Raw genomic sequence first — 19,435 nt, 5'->3', positions numbered from 1 at the left:
ATCTTTCTTAATGCAGTTCAGGGGGTTGCTTTCAAGGGTGTCTTTCTGGCTCATGCCTGATTTGCTATCCACCAGAACTCTCAGTTCTCTCACTGCAAAGCTGTTTTCTACTTGTCAGGCCCAAGTCTCCGTGAGTGCAGTTCTTACTGCATGAAGTTATTCCTCTCACTGCAGCCATTAACAACTCTAATTCTGCTTAAAACTATAATCTTTACTCTAGTCAACCTGCTGTTGTGAATAGGAGTTGTACTGCTAAGACTCCATTAGTAAAAGAATATGAAGCATTGGGAAATTAATTGTGGTATCAAGGTAACAAGCAGTTATAGCTGACAACACTAACTTTCACTGAATTTCAGTAAAAGCAACCTCAAAAACATCAAACAAATACTTCTGCCAGAATCACACTATCATACCTTTAAAAGTGAATTGTCTCAAATACAGTTAAGGTGATAGAGCACCTAGCATGCTAATAAAATCTTTCTAATATATTTTATGATGAATAAAGATATGTGTTCAGTTGCGTTTTTTACTTTAATTTCCCATGGAAAGTTTTTAAATAATAGAAAAATCTGTTGCTGTTCTATTGCTAAAAAGTACTGTTAAACAGCATGTTCATGAGGCAGGAAAAGAACACACTCAGAACAATGACTCATAAAGAGAAAAACTGATTTTAAAAGTCTGCAATTTATAATACTTATGTTTTATTTTTCTTATTCTGAATATTTAAACTGAAACTTTTGACTGTCATTTATCTGTAAGTGTTAGAAAGGACTGAGGATTTACTACTCTCTCTCTCTTTTTTTTTTTTTTCTGGACAGATACTGGACCAGTATTAAAATACAGAGAGGAAAAGGGTGCTTAAAAACAGAATGTTTCAACATTCAAAATACTACTACAAATGAACCAATTTATTACAGATTCCACAAGACTTGAACACTGTATCTGAACTATGGACACCAAACACCCTGTTTATAAAATAAAAGGCTGATTCAGTTGAAGTCAGTAAGCAATGCAGTACTATTTCCTCTGTCACCAAAGATCATTAAACCAAGGAATCATTCTGTAACATATGCTGTAGATACCAGCAGAAGATACATGCTTTTTTAATGTTATTGGCTAGGATCTGTATTATACTAGTCAAAACTGTCCCTTGGGCCTTAAACTTACCTTGCACTTTTGGAACTCACAGACCTCCCGCTGACAAAGGGTGGTACAGTCACACAGACAGGAACTAGAAACTGAAAATAAATGCTTTCAGACTGAGAATACAATACCAGCTTTAATATTCTGGTGGGTTAACCTTGGCTGCTGCCAGGTGCTTGCCAAGCTGCTCTATCACTCCCCCTTCTCAGCAAGATAGCAAGAAAATGAGATGAAAAAGCTCATGGGTTGAGATAAGGACAGGGAGATCACTCACCAGTTACCATCACTGGCAGAACTGACTTAGCCTGGGGAAGATTAATTTAGTTTATCATCAATAAAAAACAGAGTAGGATTGTTAGAAACTGGAAAAACAAAACTAAAAACACCTTTCCCACTCCCCACTCATCCCTTCTTCCCAGGCTCAAATTCACTCTTTCATACTCTCCTTTTCTGATTCCTCCCCACCTTGCCCCTGCCCCTAAGTGGTGAAAGGGATCTGGAGTGGGAGTTGCAATCAGCCAGTAAAACTTCTTAGTTCCTGCTGCTCTTTCCTCATCATACTCTTTCCCTGCTCCAACATGAGGTCCTTTCCAAGCAAGACAGTCCTTCATTAACTGCTCCAGCATTGAGTCCCTTCCACAGGGTGTGAGCCCTCAAGAACAGAGTGCTCCAGAGTGTGTTCCCCAGAGGCCACAGTTCCTCTCCTGTCTGGGCACACCTACCTGCTCCATGGGGTTCTCCATTGGCTGCTGGGGGCACACCTACCTGCTCCATGGGGTCCTCCATGGGCTGCTGGGGGCACAAGCTGAGAGGGAATCTGTTTGGTGCCTGAGCCATGCTGTCTACCTCCTTCTTCATGGACCTTAGTGTCTGCAGGTTTGTTCCTCTCACATTTTTCTTACTCCTTCCCCCCAGCTGCCGTGCAGCTTTGGGCAGCAAAGGGTCTGTTTTAGAGCCACTGGGAACTGGCTGTCAAACACGGGGGGCAGCCTCTGGAATCTTCTTGAAGAAGCACCCTCTGCAGCCCCCCTCCCCACAACCTTGCCATGTAAACCCATATAAAACATGTAATCAAACACCAGTGAAAACAAATCACTGGACTATTTTAAAACATCAGCACGATTTAAGAAAAGTTGTGTGAAATACTAAGCATTGTGCTATGGTAGAGGTTTGACTAGATAATGATATCACTTTGAAACTTAAAGTCTGTCAATGTCTGAAGTAGATCTGGGCTTGCTGTGATATGAAGAAAAGCCTTGTGAGTAGAAAAATACTTACAAGAGGAAAATAACTCTTAATTCCTTAAATCAGTCTCTTCTTTTAACCTGCACCACTGGCAAAAGTATCTGTGGTTTTAAGCTGTCCCAGGTACCATCAGTGAAGGCAGCCAAAGGCACCAGCTTTCGTCTCATGTGCAAGCTTCCCCTTCCTTTAATCCTCTAACCTTTCTCATAGCCCCTGTGCCCCATGTAGCCTTTTCAGCTCACTGCTGAGAACCTGCAAGTTCTCATTGAAGATGGCAGCAACAGCCAGGAAATTTTGACAAGTTAGGTGCTCCTCTTGGAGAAGCAATGGGAGAAGTTCACCTCCCACTGCTCATTCCATGGCTGTGGCCTCCTGGTTTACATTACAATTAGCTTTGGTGTGTGAAGGAAAAGAGAGTAAAATAGGAACAGATGTAGCACAGTGGCTTTTCTAAACCAAGACAATTGAAAAATCCTCAGTGCAATGAGGCAGCAAAGAGATGTACAGAGATGGCAATACTTCTTATGCCTTTCAGATTTTATTTATCTTTTTAAAGAAATAAGTGCATGGGCTAAAATTGAACTCAGACTTCAGACTATTTTATAGCTCTTCTGTAGGCTAATTCACCAACCTGACTCCAGTTCTTCTTACTCCTGCTTGCCTGTAGCTAAATGTGACAATGTTAGATTCTGTGTGAGGTATGAACTTGTGTTTAATGAAATGGAGGATATGACTCAAAGGCAAATGTTCCTATTTTAGTTCTCATAGTCGCATATTATGAAAACACAAGAATGACTATGGACAGCAAATTATCTAGATCTAGGCATTAAGACTAGCATTTCTTTCTACACCTTAGGCTGTTCAGCTATGGACTATCCAAGTATTGCCAAATAAGAAACTTTTGAGGCAGCAAAATGAAAGACAGGATTAAGCAGAGGAAATGCCCGCAAGGTTAAACCATCATCACCCACTGGGTGTAATGATAGTGACACCGTAAAACCAAAGCTCTTTGCAGGAGAGGCTTAGCTTCTCCACATGGGACACTATCATATGACCAAGTGTAATACAAGGCAGTCTTGCCATTACACTGAACTTTAATCATAATTAAACCACTGCCACAGAGATATTCCTACTTATTACTGGAATTAGAGTATCATTTAGCACCCCTGACATTATTTGACTAAATTGCCATAGTATTAGGTTTATTACAATGTGTGAATTCAGGTATTTATCAGCCAAATTTAACCACGCAGTTTTTATTGTACCAGAAATAAAAAAGCTATCTACCAACATTATTATTGAAAGACATCATTATAACATTAATTCAAAGAATATGGAATTTCTTTGGAAGTAACATAGAACATAATTCTATTTAATTTTACGAAATAAAAGCATGATCTTCAAACCAGTGGGTTTGTTACCATTTTTGCTACAGCTTCACATTTTTATAAAGCTATTACTTTGTGTTATGCAACATATATTGATACTACTTATTAATGAGATGTAGAAATTAGGCAAGCATTTACTTAGCTTCATAAACATGTATCAGAAGGCATAAATATTATATTTCTGTCTGGTTTTAAACCACTGGAATTATTGCATAGATTTGTCCACAGTCTGTAGTAGGCTTCCTCCCTAGAGCAGTTCTAACACTCCACTAAATATATGCTATTCCTCTTTATCTCTTTGAAGAAAAATGAATCACATCCACAGCTTGCAGCTATCAAAATGTGATTTATCAAGCACTTTCATGAAAATGCATTTTTCCCCTTCTTTACACTAGGAGGCACATTTTTACTTCATACAGTTCTATTGCACAGCTCTGCTGTATGCAACCCTTAGACACATTAACAATCCCAGTCCAAATTTAAGTCCCTGACAACCTTTACTAAACCACAGTGAAAGAAGAATGCTTCACTAATAAGGTGGGTTGTTTTTTCACACTGATGAAAACCACACTTATAGTAATAAAAAATAATACTCTGCACCCAACTGCTGGCAAACAAAAACACAGGGGTTTTCTGAGTGATACCTGAAGAAGAAATTCACATTAAAATACGTCAGAGAGCTGTACAGTTTTAATGGAACTGATGATAACGATGTTTGTGTTAAAAGTACACTTCCTGACATGCACATTTAAAACCATTAGAAAGCGGGAATTTTGGTAATAGAAGACACTATAGCGTAGTATAAGTAAATAAAATTTTACATTGACTTTTTTTTTTTTTTTTTTAAGATCCTAAAGAAACTGGAATGTTTCCTAAATTCTTTTCTGATATACTAAAAGGTAAAGAACTTGAATCAGGTGATAGCTCTTCGGAATATCTTCCTTTTTCTAGGAATCAAGTGTATCAAGCTGCAAATGAGACAAAGGTGAACTATAAGAGAGTTGCAATTGACAGGTTAACATGAAACTCCTCTGACCATCGATAAATACTGATCAATTAACAACACTGAACTGGAAAATATATTTTAGCTAAATGAATACAACCCTCAAAATAAAAGACTCTGAATAAAGAAGACGGGTTTCAGAGATGCAAACCAAACTTGGGCTTACATATTATTATAAAAGACTTCATATTTCTATCTTGTTGCCGTTTGTTCTCTCATACCCACAGTGACAGCGTGTGGCTGACAATGCTAATGTTTGGCTTCTCTCTTCATTGCAGTTTCACCCAGTGTGAGAGATTTCTGTTTTCATATTAGCTAGATGAATGTACTCTCACTGTGTATGTTTATTTCATTAAATCATGTAATTGTAGTTCTTGTGTCTCTGTAGAAGCTATGACGGCAAGCAAATATGGCAATAAGGTTTCTCATGCCTTTGTGTAAAAAGTTTGCAAGACTTTTAGCACATCTTTTTCCCCAAATTTCAGATTTTGAAGACCGGGACCTTGGTCACTCTTCAAATATAATTAAAATAGCAACATAATATTGAGAAACAATGGCTGTATTTTTATTCACATAAGTTCGAAGTGTACAGTAATAACCCACACAATTCACTGAGCATTAAAGTCATTAACCAAAATTGCTCTCAGCATGAGGCAAGGACTTTACTACCAAGATTAACATCACATTCTCATGAGCTGCAGCAAACTTTCACTTTGAATGAACTTTCATAAAAATACCATGGAACAAATCTGTATTTTTAGTGTAGAGGTCATTTGCAAACATTCCTGTAAATACTGTTCTTTCTCTTTAGTTGAATCATTTAAAATAAAAATATAGTTATGCAACACTTATCATCCAAAACTGGTAGCAGTACATGTACATGATAATACTACAACTGTCCACTAGGGCATTTTTCCATTCTTTATAGTTGTATCTTTTACCTTAGCAGGTCCCAAGTATTTTCATAACCAGCAATCCCTTAAACAGCCACTGAAATGAAACTACCTCTACAGTTAAATACAACTACGGAACATTTCACTACAGTGGAACTGGAAATTCAGCTTAGCAGTGTCAAAGAATACAATGTTCAAATGATACTACATCAGTTATTTTAACCATGAACACATGTAAATATCCACAAAGTAAGATTGCTCAGTACCAGATAGCATTTTTCTTTTCTAAGAATTTCCACAGGATCTTCAATAACCATAAACTGCTTTAAACCTCATTTCATGTCCCATCCAAAAACTTGGGCCTACAGTAGCAAAATAACTTTTGACAGAGTGCCTAGGCTTGATACTGAATACAATATAAAAGTTAAAGCCATCTAATGTGCAGTATCACTCCCATCCTGGCCTGGAATTTCATAGGAAAATTTCTGTCCCAGTACTGACCATATCATTCCCTTCTTAATTTGTGAGATTTGGTGACATATGGAATGTACTGTTTCAATATCTGATAAAAAGCAAGAAACCCTATACTTCAAAAATTCACTGATCATCAGTAGAGCTTGATGGTTGGATTTTCATTTTTTTTCTCGTAACTTTGACATCCCTAAGGTTAAATCAGACATTTCCACAAACATATTAAAACTTATAGCTTTTAAGAACACTTACTCATTCTCTCTAATCTTCTATTAGTGTCCGTATTAGGCATGAGTAGATGATCATGATTAATAGAATAAGTTTGTACAATTTGTTTAACACAAAATTTCCAAAACTACACTTCTAGTGACTTGCTGTGAAGTTTAGTAAGCTTTTTTTCCTAACTCTCCTGGAGGATTTTTATGCCTCATTTTGAAGAGATGTACAATTCAAAGTCTGTGAAGCCAAAGCAACAGTGCCAACATGCAAGGCTGCCTTAAAAACTCCTCTCTGATGTTGTTAAATCTTTCACAAGTCTCATACGTGGTCAGAGAATTAACCGGATAATTCCACTTAAGCTCCACACTTGCTTAAGCAGACACACATTCTTGCTCCAAAGTCAATCCATTCATAGTTGCTATTCTTTTCTCATTCTTTGTATTTCTACAGATTAAGGGTTTAACATCATAGTTCCAAAAAAATTTCTGTTTTGGTAAAGAAAATAAAATGCAGGTGTCATATCCAGGGGGAAAAAAATGAGAAAAGGAAAACAGAGGAAAAGAAACCAGAATGCAACTCTCACACAGTAAAACATTTCAAATTGTTTCTTTGTAGAGTTTCATCCAACAGAACCTCTTGGTCTTCCCATAAAAATATGAGAAAAATATTTCCAAAGTCAATATTCCACAGTTCATGTTGTCATCTGCCATGATGTAAATGTCATCATTCAGATCCAGCTCTGCCCAAATGAGAAGATGGACCTTAATATTGTTCATCAGATCCCAAGGCCACCTTCTTTCCTGGTTTGTACAGGCCCAGTGACAACTTAATCATCTATACAAAAGGGAGAAATGCCAAAGACAAAAACTAATTCTTATTTCTATACTCCTGGGATGCAAGAGAGCTCACGTTCAATTACCTTCCAAGAGCACAGATGAGACTTTTAACCTTTGTCTCCACATTCTAGACAGAAAACAAGAAGTTTAAGAGCAATGCTACTTCCCCCTCCCTGTTTTCAGTAGGTCTAAGTCTCTGCATTCCACATTCCAATGCCAAGATACTAGTCACAGTATTGGTTATGACCTAGTTTCAATTCCTCGTGCTCTCACAAAAACACAGCAATAATGTAAACGTATTATAAAGACGGAAAGAAGAGAAAGGCAGAAGTTCCCAAATCAAATAGTGTATTCTTAATATTTGTATGAAAACCTGTATCTGACAGCTCCAAAACATCATGCCATTCCAACCTAACAAGGAAACCCTGTGATTCTTGATGTCAGAAGGGGGAATTGTAAGAATGTTACGAAATGTGGGTTCTTTCAAATTTTCAGGGCTTCACTGATTTACTGATTTCTATGTTTATCTAAAAGACAGTGCAACCTCCATGTCCTTGAACTTTAAATTTAACTCTCAATTCTAAATTTAGAATGACTTTCCTAAAACAAAGTCTAAAGCTAAATAGCTACAGCACTACAAGCATCAAGAAAAACTTGCTGCCTTGAAGGACATCCTTCTCCCCAGGTATTCTTACTTACTGTGCAATTAGTATGAAGCCATTTATTCTGCTGGATATACTTTTGTTTCCACAGCCAAATTAAAACACAATGCACATTATTTCCTAACAATCCTTATGAACTAATATGACCAAATAATCATGCACATGCTTAAAAACATTTCCATCATTGCAAAGCTCAAAGGGATGAAAAAGAAAGTAACCAAGTCAGCAAAGCAACTAGATTAGCAGAGCAGTTATTGTGACTCACCCGAGTTGGGGTCAGAATTGCCATCAGCTTCAGTCCTCTTGTCCGGTGAAGCCTGGTCGTAGAATTCGTCCTGCGGCTGAACCAGAGGGAGAGGGTGTGAGATCAGGGTTCCACCACCCACTGGCTCGTGGTCTCCCAGACCACTGTCACTGCAGCTTTCCTGGGAGCCATCGGGGAGGTGAAATGTAACACGGCGCTGGGACTACAAAGAAGAGCACAGGACACACTGATTAGTGCTCTTCTTTTCTGTTCTCTTGCCTATTTTTTTTTTTTTTTTAAACTTTTGACATAGAAATAGATACCTGGCAATGCTTATGAAGCAATTGCTATTATATTTGCTCATTTGTTTGTTAACTCATTTGTCTTTTTTTTTGGCTTGCTTTTATATGGGAAGTTGGCAGATGGGAGAGCCAAATTTCAGAGGTCTATATGTGCTCATCTGTGAAGTAAGCTTCTTATAAGAAATTGATCAGTGGAAAATTAGGTATATTTCTCATAACTTTCAAAACATCATCTATTAAAAAAACCCTCTCTCTGAGAAGCAGAAACTGTTGCAAACTATGTTATGAAACACAAATGACATCTGAAAATGTAATAACTATGTATTTCTGAGGTTAAAATCTGTACTATTACTGTTCAAACTGGGAAAAAAAAGACATCCACCAAGGTAAACAAACCCATAAAAATGCTTGTCATCTTTCAGGAATAGTAGCATGAATAAATTGCTATCTATAAGGATATTTAACTGATATAGGTTATGTACCTAAAATGGATAATTAGCATTGATAATATATCTGTGAAATCACAGTGGTCAGCAGAGAATCATAGAATGCAATGACAGAATAAACAATTATCATTTTGGTAAAAGAAATAAAAATAAAACAGCAGAGAGTTTGTACAAAAGAACACAGGAACTGAGAGGCAGAATTACACATTTTCCTGAACTTCTTAAAACAAGAAACCTGTAGCCATCTCAAAAGGGGAAAAAAAACCCAAAACCCTTCAGTGTACACTTAGATTAGTTAACCATTATTGATTTTGAACCTCTCTCATCTGGAGAAATAATCTAACTTTTGAATTGTGGCCACAGAATGATACAGTGATTCCCCAAGAGCTTCAGAGCAGATAGCACCGCTGCAAATTGTTTAGAAACCATGACTGTTGGATTCATGAAAGGAATATTACAGGTCTTCATGGATCAAAATACTGCATCTTTGGAGGATCAGAAACAACTAGTTTAAGAGTATCTCAAGAGAGTGGTTAAATTAAGTTAAGTACATCTTCCCACAAAAACAAGTTTCAGCAGCTTCAGTGGTCTGGTTTGCTAGATTAGTTTAGGATGAAGTAGAGATCCACAAAGTTTCTCTTAAGCTTAATAACTGTTTAGTTTAGTGGTTACTTCTTATCAATATTAGTCATCTGAAATTTATGGGGTATATCTAAGCTAATAATTCAAGATTTCTACAGAGCCAGAAAAGAAAGAAACATCAGGAAAATACTACAACACATATCTTCCACTAGTTAACACTTTTTAAAGTAGTTAAAATAGGTGCCCTGTATCCATCCTGAAAAAGCATCAGGCCCCAACTTTCCTTCCCACCCCACCACCCCTTTTTCACTTTTCTTTTAATGAGAAAAAACTTCAAGTTAATAGTACTAACTGTATGTTTGCTTATTAAAGACTATTTGTTAATGGTAATTGCTACCATTTTATATGAAGATCAATATAATCTACCAGGTTTCTTTTTATTCATCTCCCTTGGGTGGACATAGTTGATTAAGTCAACTTTAGATTACTGTGTTATTCAGTATAGAAATAAATGTAATACTATTTGCTCTTGGCTGTGATTTTATAATTAGTATTTTGCTTTTAAGTTCCTTTTCTAGCTTTAGGATTAGAATCCAGCTGCAGAAAACTAAATAGATCCTCTGAGTCGTTGCACTGTATTCATTACATCAACAGAGAACCTAACTCTATATATGCCACTAAGAAAAACTTTTACCTCACACTCGGTTACTTTTTCTTACAAATTTTTTGGTTCTCGAACTACCACACTCATGAATTTTTAATCACTAGCAGGTTATTTCCCTTCAATATCAGCAAAACAGAAATGCAGTTAACTACACAACTTTAATTCTTCTCTTTCTGCATCTAATTTCAGAAATATAAATTTGGAGATCTGTTTTTCCAAGCAAAGAATTTCTGTCACTAGTAAAGTCAGCAAGAGGCAAACTGTGGTGATGCATCTTCCCCACCCCACCCCCCTCCCCAGGTCCACCATGATCTGAGGAAAGGAGATTGCTTTCATTTCTTTTAAACCTAGAAGACTCTATGAGAAGACATGAATGAGTGAGAAAATTAAGCCCTAAAATAGGGGAGGAGATGACAAATTCAGTTTTAGGTGCCACAAAATAATTAAACTCCTATAATTAATTAACTGCCTAAATAAACAGAAAAATACATAACTACAAAAATGTCCTATTTCATGAGTTATATAGTAAAAATACTGATCTTGGGTAACAAAAATTGCTCATACTAGCTGAAATCTGCTCTGACTCTATACAGACAGTGACAGGGACAAGTCAGCCAGTAAAATGACACAGGCCTAACACTAATACTGGCAACTTCTTAGCTGATAGTACTAGCAATTTTTAAATTAATTCTTTAAATGATAAGAGAAAAGTATATTTTCTTGCCTTTCTGAGCCACTTTAGCAGGGTGATTTGCCTTGGAACATAGTGAAACTCAAATAATGCCCTATTTTGCAAGCTATCAGTGGTGGGCTGAGAGGCGCTGTCATGTGCTGGTTTTGGCATTGAATTCTGCAGTTTGGCTGAGCAACTCCAAATTAAGATCCTGATAGTGAGGCAAAGATTTGTCAGATAAGTTGCTAAAGAGACCTGGAGACATATCACTGACAGTCAGTCACTACACACTGTAAAAGTCCAGCCCATTTTCCTACAGTTCAGTTCCTCTCACATATTCCTTCTTGGAGTGTGTGTATGAAGTTTTCCCCCTTGAAGTGGAGAAGGCCCTTCAAGGATACTCCTCGAGGCTGAAAGAGATCTGGTGTGGTGTGTTACATCTGTCTCTACTTAACCATGATTTCTTTTTGCTAGCGTTATGTAATTGCTTTGATACAGTGCACTATAATTACACTATACACTGCTAGTCATTTTAGCTTTTATACTCTGTAGTAAGTAATTCTGATTAAGATCTTTTGTCTAATCATTTGTCAGATAATTAATAAATTAATTCACCTTTATATAAATTAATAAATTAATTCACCTTTAATTCACCTTTATATAAATTTATCTGATTGCCATCATTAATCCTGCGGGACAAAGTTACTTCAACAATTGACAAAGTCTGGGGTTAAAACTGCATCCAGTCACACCTAAATTCCTCTCTGGGAAGGAGTTTAGAAAGCAAGGAGGCCTTTCTGCACCCCCTGACTCAACAGCAGAGCTTCTCTAATAAACTTTCTCTGAAGTTCCCGCTCTCACCCATGACAGCCACCCACCAAGGAATCCACATATTATTTTAAATTATGTAAACAGTGATCCAGTTCCAGAGATGACGGATGATCAACATGCAGTCCCTCGAGAAACTTTAGATTAAGTTGTGCTGTCAAAACAATGAGGGGAACCAGCCTTCTGCAAAAGGAGATTCAAAGCAAATGCTTAATCTTAAGCATGTCAGTAATTGCAAGGAAAGAGTGTCCTCAATATACTGAGAGCTTATGGAAAGTGTTAAGTAATGTGATATGTGGCCACTACATCCACTGCCTGGTCCAGAACCCTCCTGCCTGGCTGCTGGAGTCCAGCCTGGGATCTCTGCACCTCACTGAGTGTACACTGAATTTCTTGTCTCCACAACAGTAGAAACAGAGACTCTTCTTTCAGAAGGAAATCCAACATGCTTAGACCATGTTTGTGTTTATCTACTCCCTTGTGCAGCCAGCTGCAGAATTAAATTCTTTTTACCTAAAGACAGAATCAAGTTATTCAGAGTAATGAGGTTTATGGTTGGTACAACACTGGGACTAATGATAACAAGTAATTCCAATTTTAATTATGCTACAACATACGTGGGATTCTATACAGCATGAGGTAAGGTTATGGTTCAGGTCCCAACACTTGGCAAAATTCACATCTAAAATTTATGACATACTCAATTATGAACAAACATTTGGTGGGGGGAATAGAGGTTTTCTTCAGGTCCTGAAAAAAATCAAGTCCTTATTTTTAATCAGAAAATATCACATCATTGTTATGTGAAAGCCAAACTGAAAGAAGAATTCAGTCAAAGAAATACAATTTTAAACTGTGTCAAAGTAATTTCAATGTATAAATCAGAACAATTTGACTCAATGGATTTTTGAACTTGGGCTGAGATTAAAATTCAGGAAAACAATTAGTATCAGTTATATGGAATCGTTCTCCTTTAATCACCTATTGCAGCTGAGTCTATAAAGCTCATCTAGGTGAAGCATGACTTCACACCCACAAGACATACACCATCTCAGATGATGATAATGGATAGCAAACCCCTGTGCTGCAAAGAGGACAGTTCAAGCGTAACAGCAACACATTTTTTTCCCTGGTTTTGGATTAGGTGGTCAGCCAGCCAACACCTTTTTAACATAGTAATAACCAAAATTACATCAAATCAAAGACACATGAAACTGGTCTGGCTCCTTTTTCCCTGCTACACCAAAGTCAAATAGGTACCCAGTACTATCTAACAACTGTAATTTGTGAAATTACTGAATATAAGTAATAACTGTGGTACTTGAAAATGCTAATAAAAACAGCAACAAAAACTCTTGTGTGGAGATGTGGAATGGATGGCAGAGGGTGGGGTTACTCTAATCTTACTGATCAAGTACAGAAAAGCAGAACCTTTGGAGATACCAAAAACTCTTAAAAATATATTTGTGTTGTAGCTTATCATTTTTCCTTCCACATATGCTCCTGTTCAGTTTTTCTCACTCCTTCTTAATATGAGGAATTCAACAGTGCCCAACAACAGGGCAGGTAATTGGCACAAAGTGAAACATGGGAGGTTCTGAACATCAGGAAGCTTTTTTTCCTGGGAGGGTGGCTGAGCACTGACACAAGACATCTAGATAGGCTGTGCTGTCTCCCTCCTTGGGGATATTCACAAGCCATCTGGACACAGTTCTGGACAAGCAGCTGCAATTATCCCTGCTTGATCAGGGGGTTGACTAGACACCCTCCAGAGGCCTTGTCCAAGCTCAGCCATTCTGTGATTCTGTGACTCAGTCAATTCTAACTGAAAATAAAAGAAAATCTGGAAGCATTTGGAGCAATTTCATATTTTACCAGAGCTGAAACTATAATTTTCTACTGAAGTACTTCATTTTTGACAATCTTAGCTTTATAAAATGTATTCTGATACCTCAATTTGTAATTTCATTCTATATAAATCTGTGGCTTTGGAAAAGTTGCATAGAGCATTATATTTACAATCTTGAAATCCTTACTTAACCAAAAGTATGGGCAGAAGTTGTAACTCAGCACTGATTTCTAGAAAAAGGTGGGCCAATACTAGTGAGATTTGGGCACCACTTATGAGACTAAGCTTTTTTGCTGCTGCCCTATTTTCCCAGACACACTCACACAAGGGTAGAAAGTGGGCTGCAAATAATGTAAGGTGTTTTGTTGACCTGAGTGCTAAAAGCCTGAAGTACAGGAAAAATCACAGCATGTGATATCAAGTGTTTGAAATGTCCTGTAGCAGGTGAGTTATGAGCTGTGTTGGAAACAGAACTTTAATGCAGGAAGTATAAGCACTGGGTTTCAAAATCACTCCTTTTTTTCCATAGTACACTAGCTTCTAAAATGCATTTTATTTCCAATTACGTGTTTGAATCATACAGCAAGTTACAGAAATCAGAATTAAGAGGAGATTTTGCTTCTTTTTCATTCCAAAAACCAAACCTTCAAGCTTTGTATGACTATTGTATTGTTTTTGCTAATCAGGGATCCCAGAAATAATTATACTATTGTTCCACTGCTGAATGTCTCACAGGGACAAATTTGGCTACAGATCCTATCCATTGTTATAAACCAAGCTGTAATTAAAAAAACATTTCTACACTGGGTAGTTGGAAATAAAACCTGCTGAATTTAGACAGCCAAGTTGCATTTTGAGTTTACAAATCAGGTACTTTAAACTTTTTTGCTCAATACAGTTGTGAATTAAAAGCCTTGATTTCTCTCCTTGATTTTCCAGACAGGGAGAAGCCACTAAAAAATCCAGTTCACAGTAAGCCAAATTAAATTTTGCAGAATGAGATGCAGGTTTGCATATCAGAATATATATTCAAGCATGACATGTTTTTAATAGCTGTTGAAATATTTTATTTCAGATATGGAGATTTTGCATCAACAAAAACTATTTCACTTTCTTTTCTGAACTATTATGGTATACTTTCTGTTAAGATGACAAAGGAATATCATGAAGGAAAAACAACTTCAAAGAAAACATTCTGGGAATATTTTCCTTATGGAAAGATTTTTGATAAGGAGGCTTAAAAGAGAAACTTGAAAAAACAATTTACCTTTTTTAATGGAAAATAAACAGAGGAATCTATACATGACATAATTTACTGAAACCCCACTCATGAATAAAGAAGTCAGAGGAGAAACATATTAAAATAAAATGAAGTGTAAACAGTAGACAAATACCTTAAAAAGCCCATGGGCGATTGATGAATACTGTTGGTTAAATGATGATTATGCACAAGATATTGTTTGTGCACTAGTTTTAGAAAACATTTTAAGAAAAATCTATGCTTAATTCCAAATGTCTTTGTGTTTCATAAAGTTTGTTCCTTCCAGGATCAAACCAAAGATTCCTAGTTCATGCACTAAAATATGGATTTAATTTTTTTATGAGATCAAGCCTGTAAATGGAGGTCAAGTCACAAAAACAGATTAGTAACAGTTTTGACAAAACATATCTAAGTTGGTATTTGCTCCACAGAAAGAACTGGCAAGGTCTTTGAATTAACATATGGTTTCTGTATTAGTTTGTTTTATAAATAAAAAATGATTTGTTATGTTTTTGCAGTACTGATTGACTTAGTGAGAGGCCCCTAAAATACACAATCTACAAACTTTTCCAGTTTGGAAAGATGAATCAAAGTATAGTTCTGGCCTATGACCTTCTTTGAAAGTTGCAGTGTATCTCCCAAGAAGGCCACAAAGCACCTCAAACAGGGCTTTGTATTACTCAGCTCAGTGATACACACTTTCTTATTTCATGTTTCACTGAACCTAGCAAAAGAATTTAAATCTGAGATAAAATCCATCTACTTTCTTAGTAAAAGCCACTCTTTCTTTTCCCTGATAATCTTGCCTTAACTCTGTGTTATGAACAAATTGTGCAGTAGATTCCTACAATATGCTAAGAGAAATAAGGTTATTTTTTCTTGGCTGCATCTAACCTAAACTTCCTCATGCAGTTCCCATGGCACTCCTTATTCAAGGATCCTGTTTGCATCACAGGATAATCCATTCTCCGTGCCTATCTTGATATCCACAGAGCCAAGATAATGGAGATAGATAAGGTTTTGGCCAATCTTTCAAGCTAAACTAAGAATGAAAAAAAGAAAGAGCAATTGATACAGCCTCTTCATGCTACTTCTTCATACCATGCTACCCACATAAATAGCTGGAGTGCCTCAGTATTTAATTATTTTTCCCCTTAAGGTAACAATGTTGGTATTGATTTCAGAATGTAAATTGTTCTTATACCAGAAAATCATTTGATCTCTCCTGCTCAATTTCTCAGCACTAAAATTTCATAGAAATCTGTAAATTACACCGCAATGTATTAAAAGGAAACATAAATATAATCACCTGTTTTATTGCTATTGCAACTTAGGCTGCACAGAACTGGCCTTTTCATAAGGGTGAACAATATTATTAATTACAGTCTGATGAATGACTGGGAAGGAAATGACAGCTTGATGGTCCCAAGCACATTTAAATATGGAGAGTGAAGAGTCTGTCTGGTTGGAGACTTGTTTTAGTTTCACAAAGACAGTGAATGAAACAAAACCTGCAGTCATATCCTGTGGTTTTCATCATCTTTTGGGGCAGTATCACATTCTTCCTGTGTTTATGTAGTGATGTTCCTTCACTTTATTTCACGGAACTATAGTCTTTATTCCATAAATTCTTCCTGGGTTTTGTTGGATTTTTTTTTTTTAATTGAACATTCAAAAGACCGACAAACCCTTAACTAAAGACACCAAACACAGGACTATCAATATGTTTTAAGTTTTGCCTTCCTAAGATCCACCTAAAAGGCAAATAGTCCTTTTCTTAATAAGCATTGCTATCTACCTAAAATCATCTTGACTGCAAGGCAAATTTGACATAACAGGAAAGCTAAGTGTTACAATTTAATCTAGTCTAAATCAGAGTATTACATGGTTCAACTTCAGAATCTGGTAAAACACTAACAAATTTTCAACATTTTAAATATTAGCCTCCATCCTCCTGAACTAATTGTCTGACACTCATAAAAACAGTTCTAAGCCTACGATTACTAAAATTAATATCTCAGATCCATGGAGAAAAAAAATGGAAACTTCTGTACGCAATAAAACATGAAAGGAAATAGCTGTGTGTGTTAGCAGTAGAAAACTAAGCTCATGCTCAGAAACATTATTCAGCCAAATGGCTAGATGTTAGTAAACCATGTTAGCTGGATACATTTATTACGTGTTTGTTACCAGAAACTCTGTGGAAAAAGAACTTGAGAAAGGACTCATTAAAAATGGAACAAATTTGTATATACCTATTAAAAATTTAAAATTATTGGAGGAAGAAAGGCAGCTCTAATGAACATCCATGCCATCCTAAAAATACACAATTGTAAAATGCCAGTAACATGCCTTTTTGAAATGCCTGTACTCAATCACAGACTATAGATGACAAGGTAAACTTAGGGCATGCATTAGATGTAATGCAGATTAATTCCTTTGACAACTCTGTTGTTACAACCCTTGACATTAGAAAGACATGAAGTTCAGAGTTTTTAAATTTAAATGCCCCAAATTAACCTATCTGGAGCTTGCACAATGTTCATAACTATTTAGGCACCTAACTTTAAATATTCACTACTTAAAATTTTAGCTGTGTTTGAGAAAAGTATTTAAGATGGAAGACCCTTAAGAAACAGATTTTGTTGACAAAAAGATTCTAGACTGACTTGCTCACGTATATACAATTTAGTTGCAGTGGAATTGTATTTTATGTGATCTTTAGTAATTTGAAGACTTCAGTGATCTTCAATTTATTTGTTTAGTTTGATTTTGGTGATGAGATACTCCTAGCATGACAGATAATGCACATTACAAGTGCACTCAGTTGAAGAAGCAGTTCAGAAGCACTGTACCAATTACAACAATAACCAGAATAACTTCTCTACACTCTGAGAAGTTTTACGTTAGTAAAAGCATGTGTTGATCAATAATGCATATGAAGTACTAAATGTAGAAACAGCTGTTGCTGAGATTTAACAAGTTGAATTATAATAATTTATTTACCCTGATTTACATTCTGTCAAACTCATCCAGCTTCCATGTTGTGAACAGGGTAATAAAGTTTTGGGGACTTACTTTTACCTATAAATCATATTTTCAAATGTGAGAAGAAACAACTGAGAATATTTCCTATCTTGGGACTGTACATTATCTACAGGCTATTTATGAAAGTAACCTTATTATTGTCGTATATGAAAATATTGACTACTATATTTGCATTTACATGTATAATGTTAACATAAATTATGTTTATAGTATTTAATGAGTTACAGAAGTGTTCCCTTAACTAAGGCTTATTAATTATATCGAGCAAACTGATACATGTAGTCTGATGTCAACAATCATTACTGACACTGCATCTTACTGTTGAAGCCTAAAATTGCAGTGTTACAGAAGTACTGTGTATTTATGCTTTCATCACTGTCAGTAGGTACAGCAGATATGCAGAGTTCTGCAGTGCCAGGAAGCAGGAAACTTTACCGTGATCTTCAGGAAAACGAAAGATGCGATAAAAACCCCTTTAGTATTCTGTTCCATTAGCATTCTTTAGTACCACACATAACCTTGGAAATCAAGCAGGCCATGGATCTTGTGTGAAGGTAGCAATCTTTTGTCTGGGGTGATGCAGCCCTTGCTCTACATTAGAATTAATCTCAGGATTTGATTTTTTTTTTTTTTAATAATGCATACAAAAGGAAGAAAAACATACTTCAAAAACCACAGATTTAGCAGCAAATGATCAGTGTCCAGTAGGAAGTTTGTGCCAAAGAGCTTTAAAGGTTTTAAGTGGAAAAAAAACCTGTTTTAATTGGAAAAAAAAGGGGGGGAAGAAAATCTGAAGGCCTTTAAATGATCACAGTCTAACTAACCAGCATTCATAGTGACATCATGATGGCAATCTTCACTTTTATTTATCTGAGTTTGAGGAAATTCAATTAAGAAGATTATATTGATCCTCAATAAAGCAAGGATTAACAAATGCAGAAAAAAGCAGAATTCTCATAACAATTCTAAGGATATCTCATATTAGCATGGGGACAGGAGGAGGGCAAGAAAGGAGCTCTAAATTTAGGGCTGTTGGAGACTAGAACATTAGGACATTGCTTCCTGCACTCGCAGTGGCGTATATGGGCATCTGTCACTGTCAGCTCACTGGGTTACAATTAATTCTGAGTCAGCAGTCGTGTCTCCTCCTACAAGCACAGAAAGTAGAAACGGCAGCAGCATTGCTCTTTGAGGACAAGAACATTTACATGCTATGATTCCAGAAAGCAGCTGCACATCTATTAACACAAGGAACACTAGAGCTGTCACATTAGATAAATGGATCCACCCTGGAAAAACTGAAAGTGGACATGATTGTCAAGGATAATATGGTTAAGCTCGAGCATCCTGGGAGAGATGCAATTTCTAGAATATTTTAATTTTGAAACTAATTTTATTATCCCAATTGACTGCACACACTATGAGCTAATTAAAACACCTCTGTTAAAATATCTGCATCTCTAATAGAAGAAGAACTAGACAATAACATATTTCTACCGTAAAAGCATATGTTTTGTTACTTGGGACATGATGTCCTTAAAAAACTGCTTTCCCTAAAACAGTTTTCTGGATTTATTTTAGGATTTTTTTAATTTCAGCTCCCAAAGCCTTGGAGTGTTCATCTTGCATATGCAAACGTGAAACAGAAAAAAAAAAAAAAATCCACAGCTTTTCACTT

At 36.3% G+C, this 19,435-nt stretch overlaps 1 protein-coding gene across 8 annotated transcripts in view; it reads right to left on the bottom strand.

The window, feature by feature from the left end:
• The window catches only part of PCDH9 (protocadherin 9), a 674,926-nt gene that overhangs the window by 231,766 nt on the left and 423,725 nt on the right, over positions 1 to 19,435 (bottom strand). For 3 of the 8 annotated variants that reach the window (XM_085058609.1, XM_085058617.1, XM_085058627.1), the window contains one exon: positions 8,126 to 8,327. In XM_085058609.1, the coding sequence (XP_084914735.1) occupies positions 8,126 to 8,327 (202 nt within the window). Of the gene's footprint in view, positions 1 to 3,956; positions 7,197 to 8,125; positions 8,328 to 19,435 lie in introns of those variants that run through there. The other 5 variants (XM_085058661.1, XM_085058671.1, XM_085058635.1 and 2 more) reach the window with 3 other exon arrangements.

This window comes from Lichenostomus cassidix, chromosome 1, assembly GCF_008360975.1.
Source record: "Lichenostomus cassidix isolate B80296 chromosome 1, HeHo_3.0, whole genome shotgun sequence".
NCBI classification, from domain to species: domain Eukaryota; kingdom Metazoa; phylum Chordata; class Aves; order Passeriformes; family Meliphagidae; genus Lichenostomus; species Lichenostomus cassidix.
Note: the sequence above shows the minus strand (reverse complement) of the source record. Positions and strands in the feature narration are given on the sequence as shown.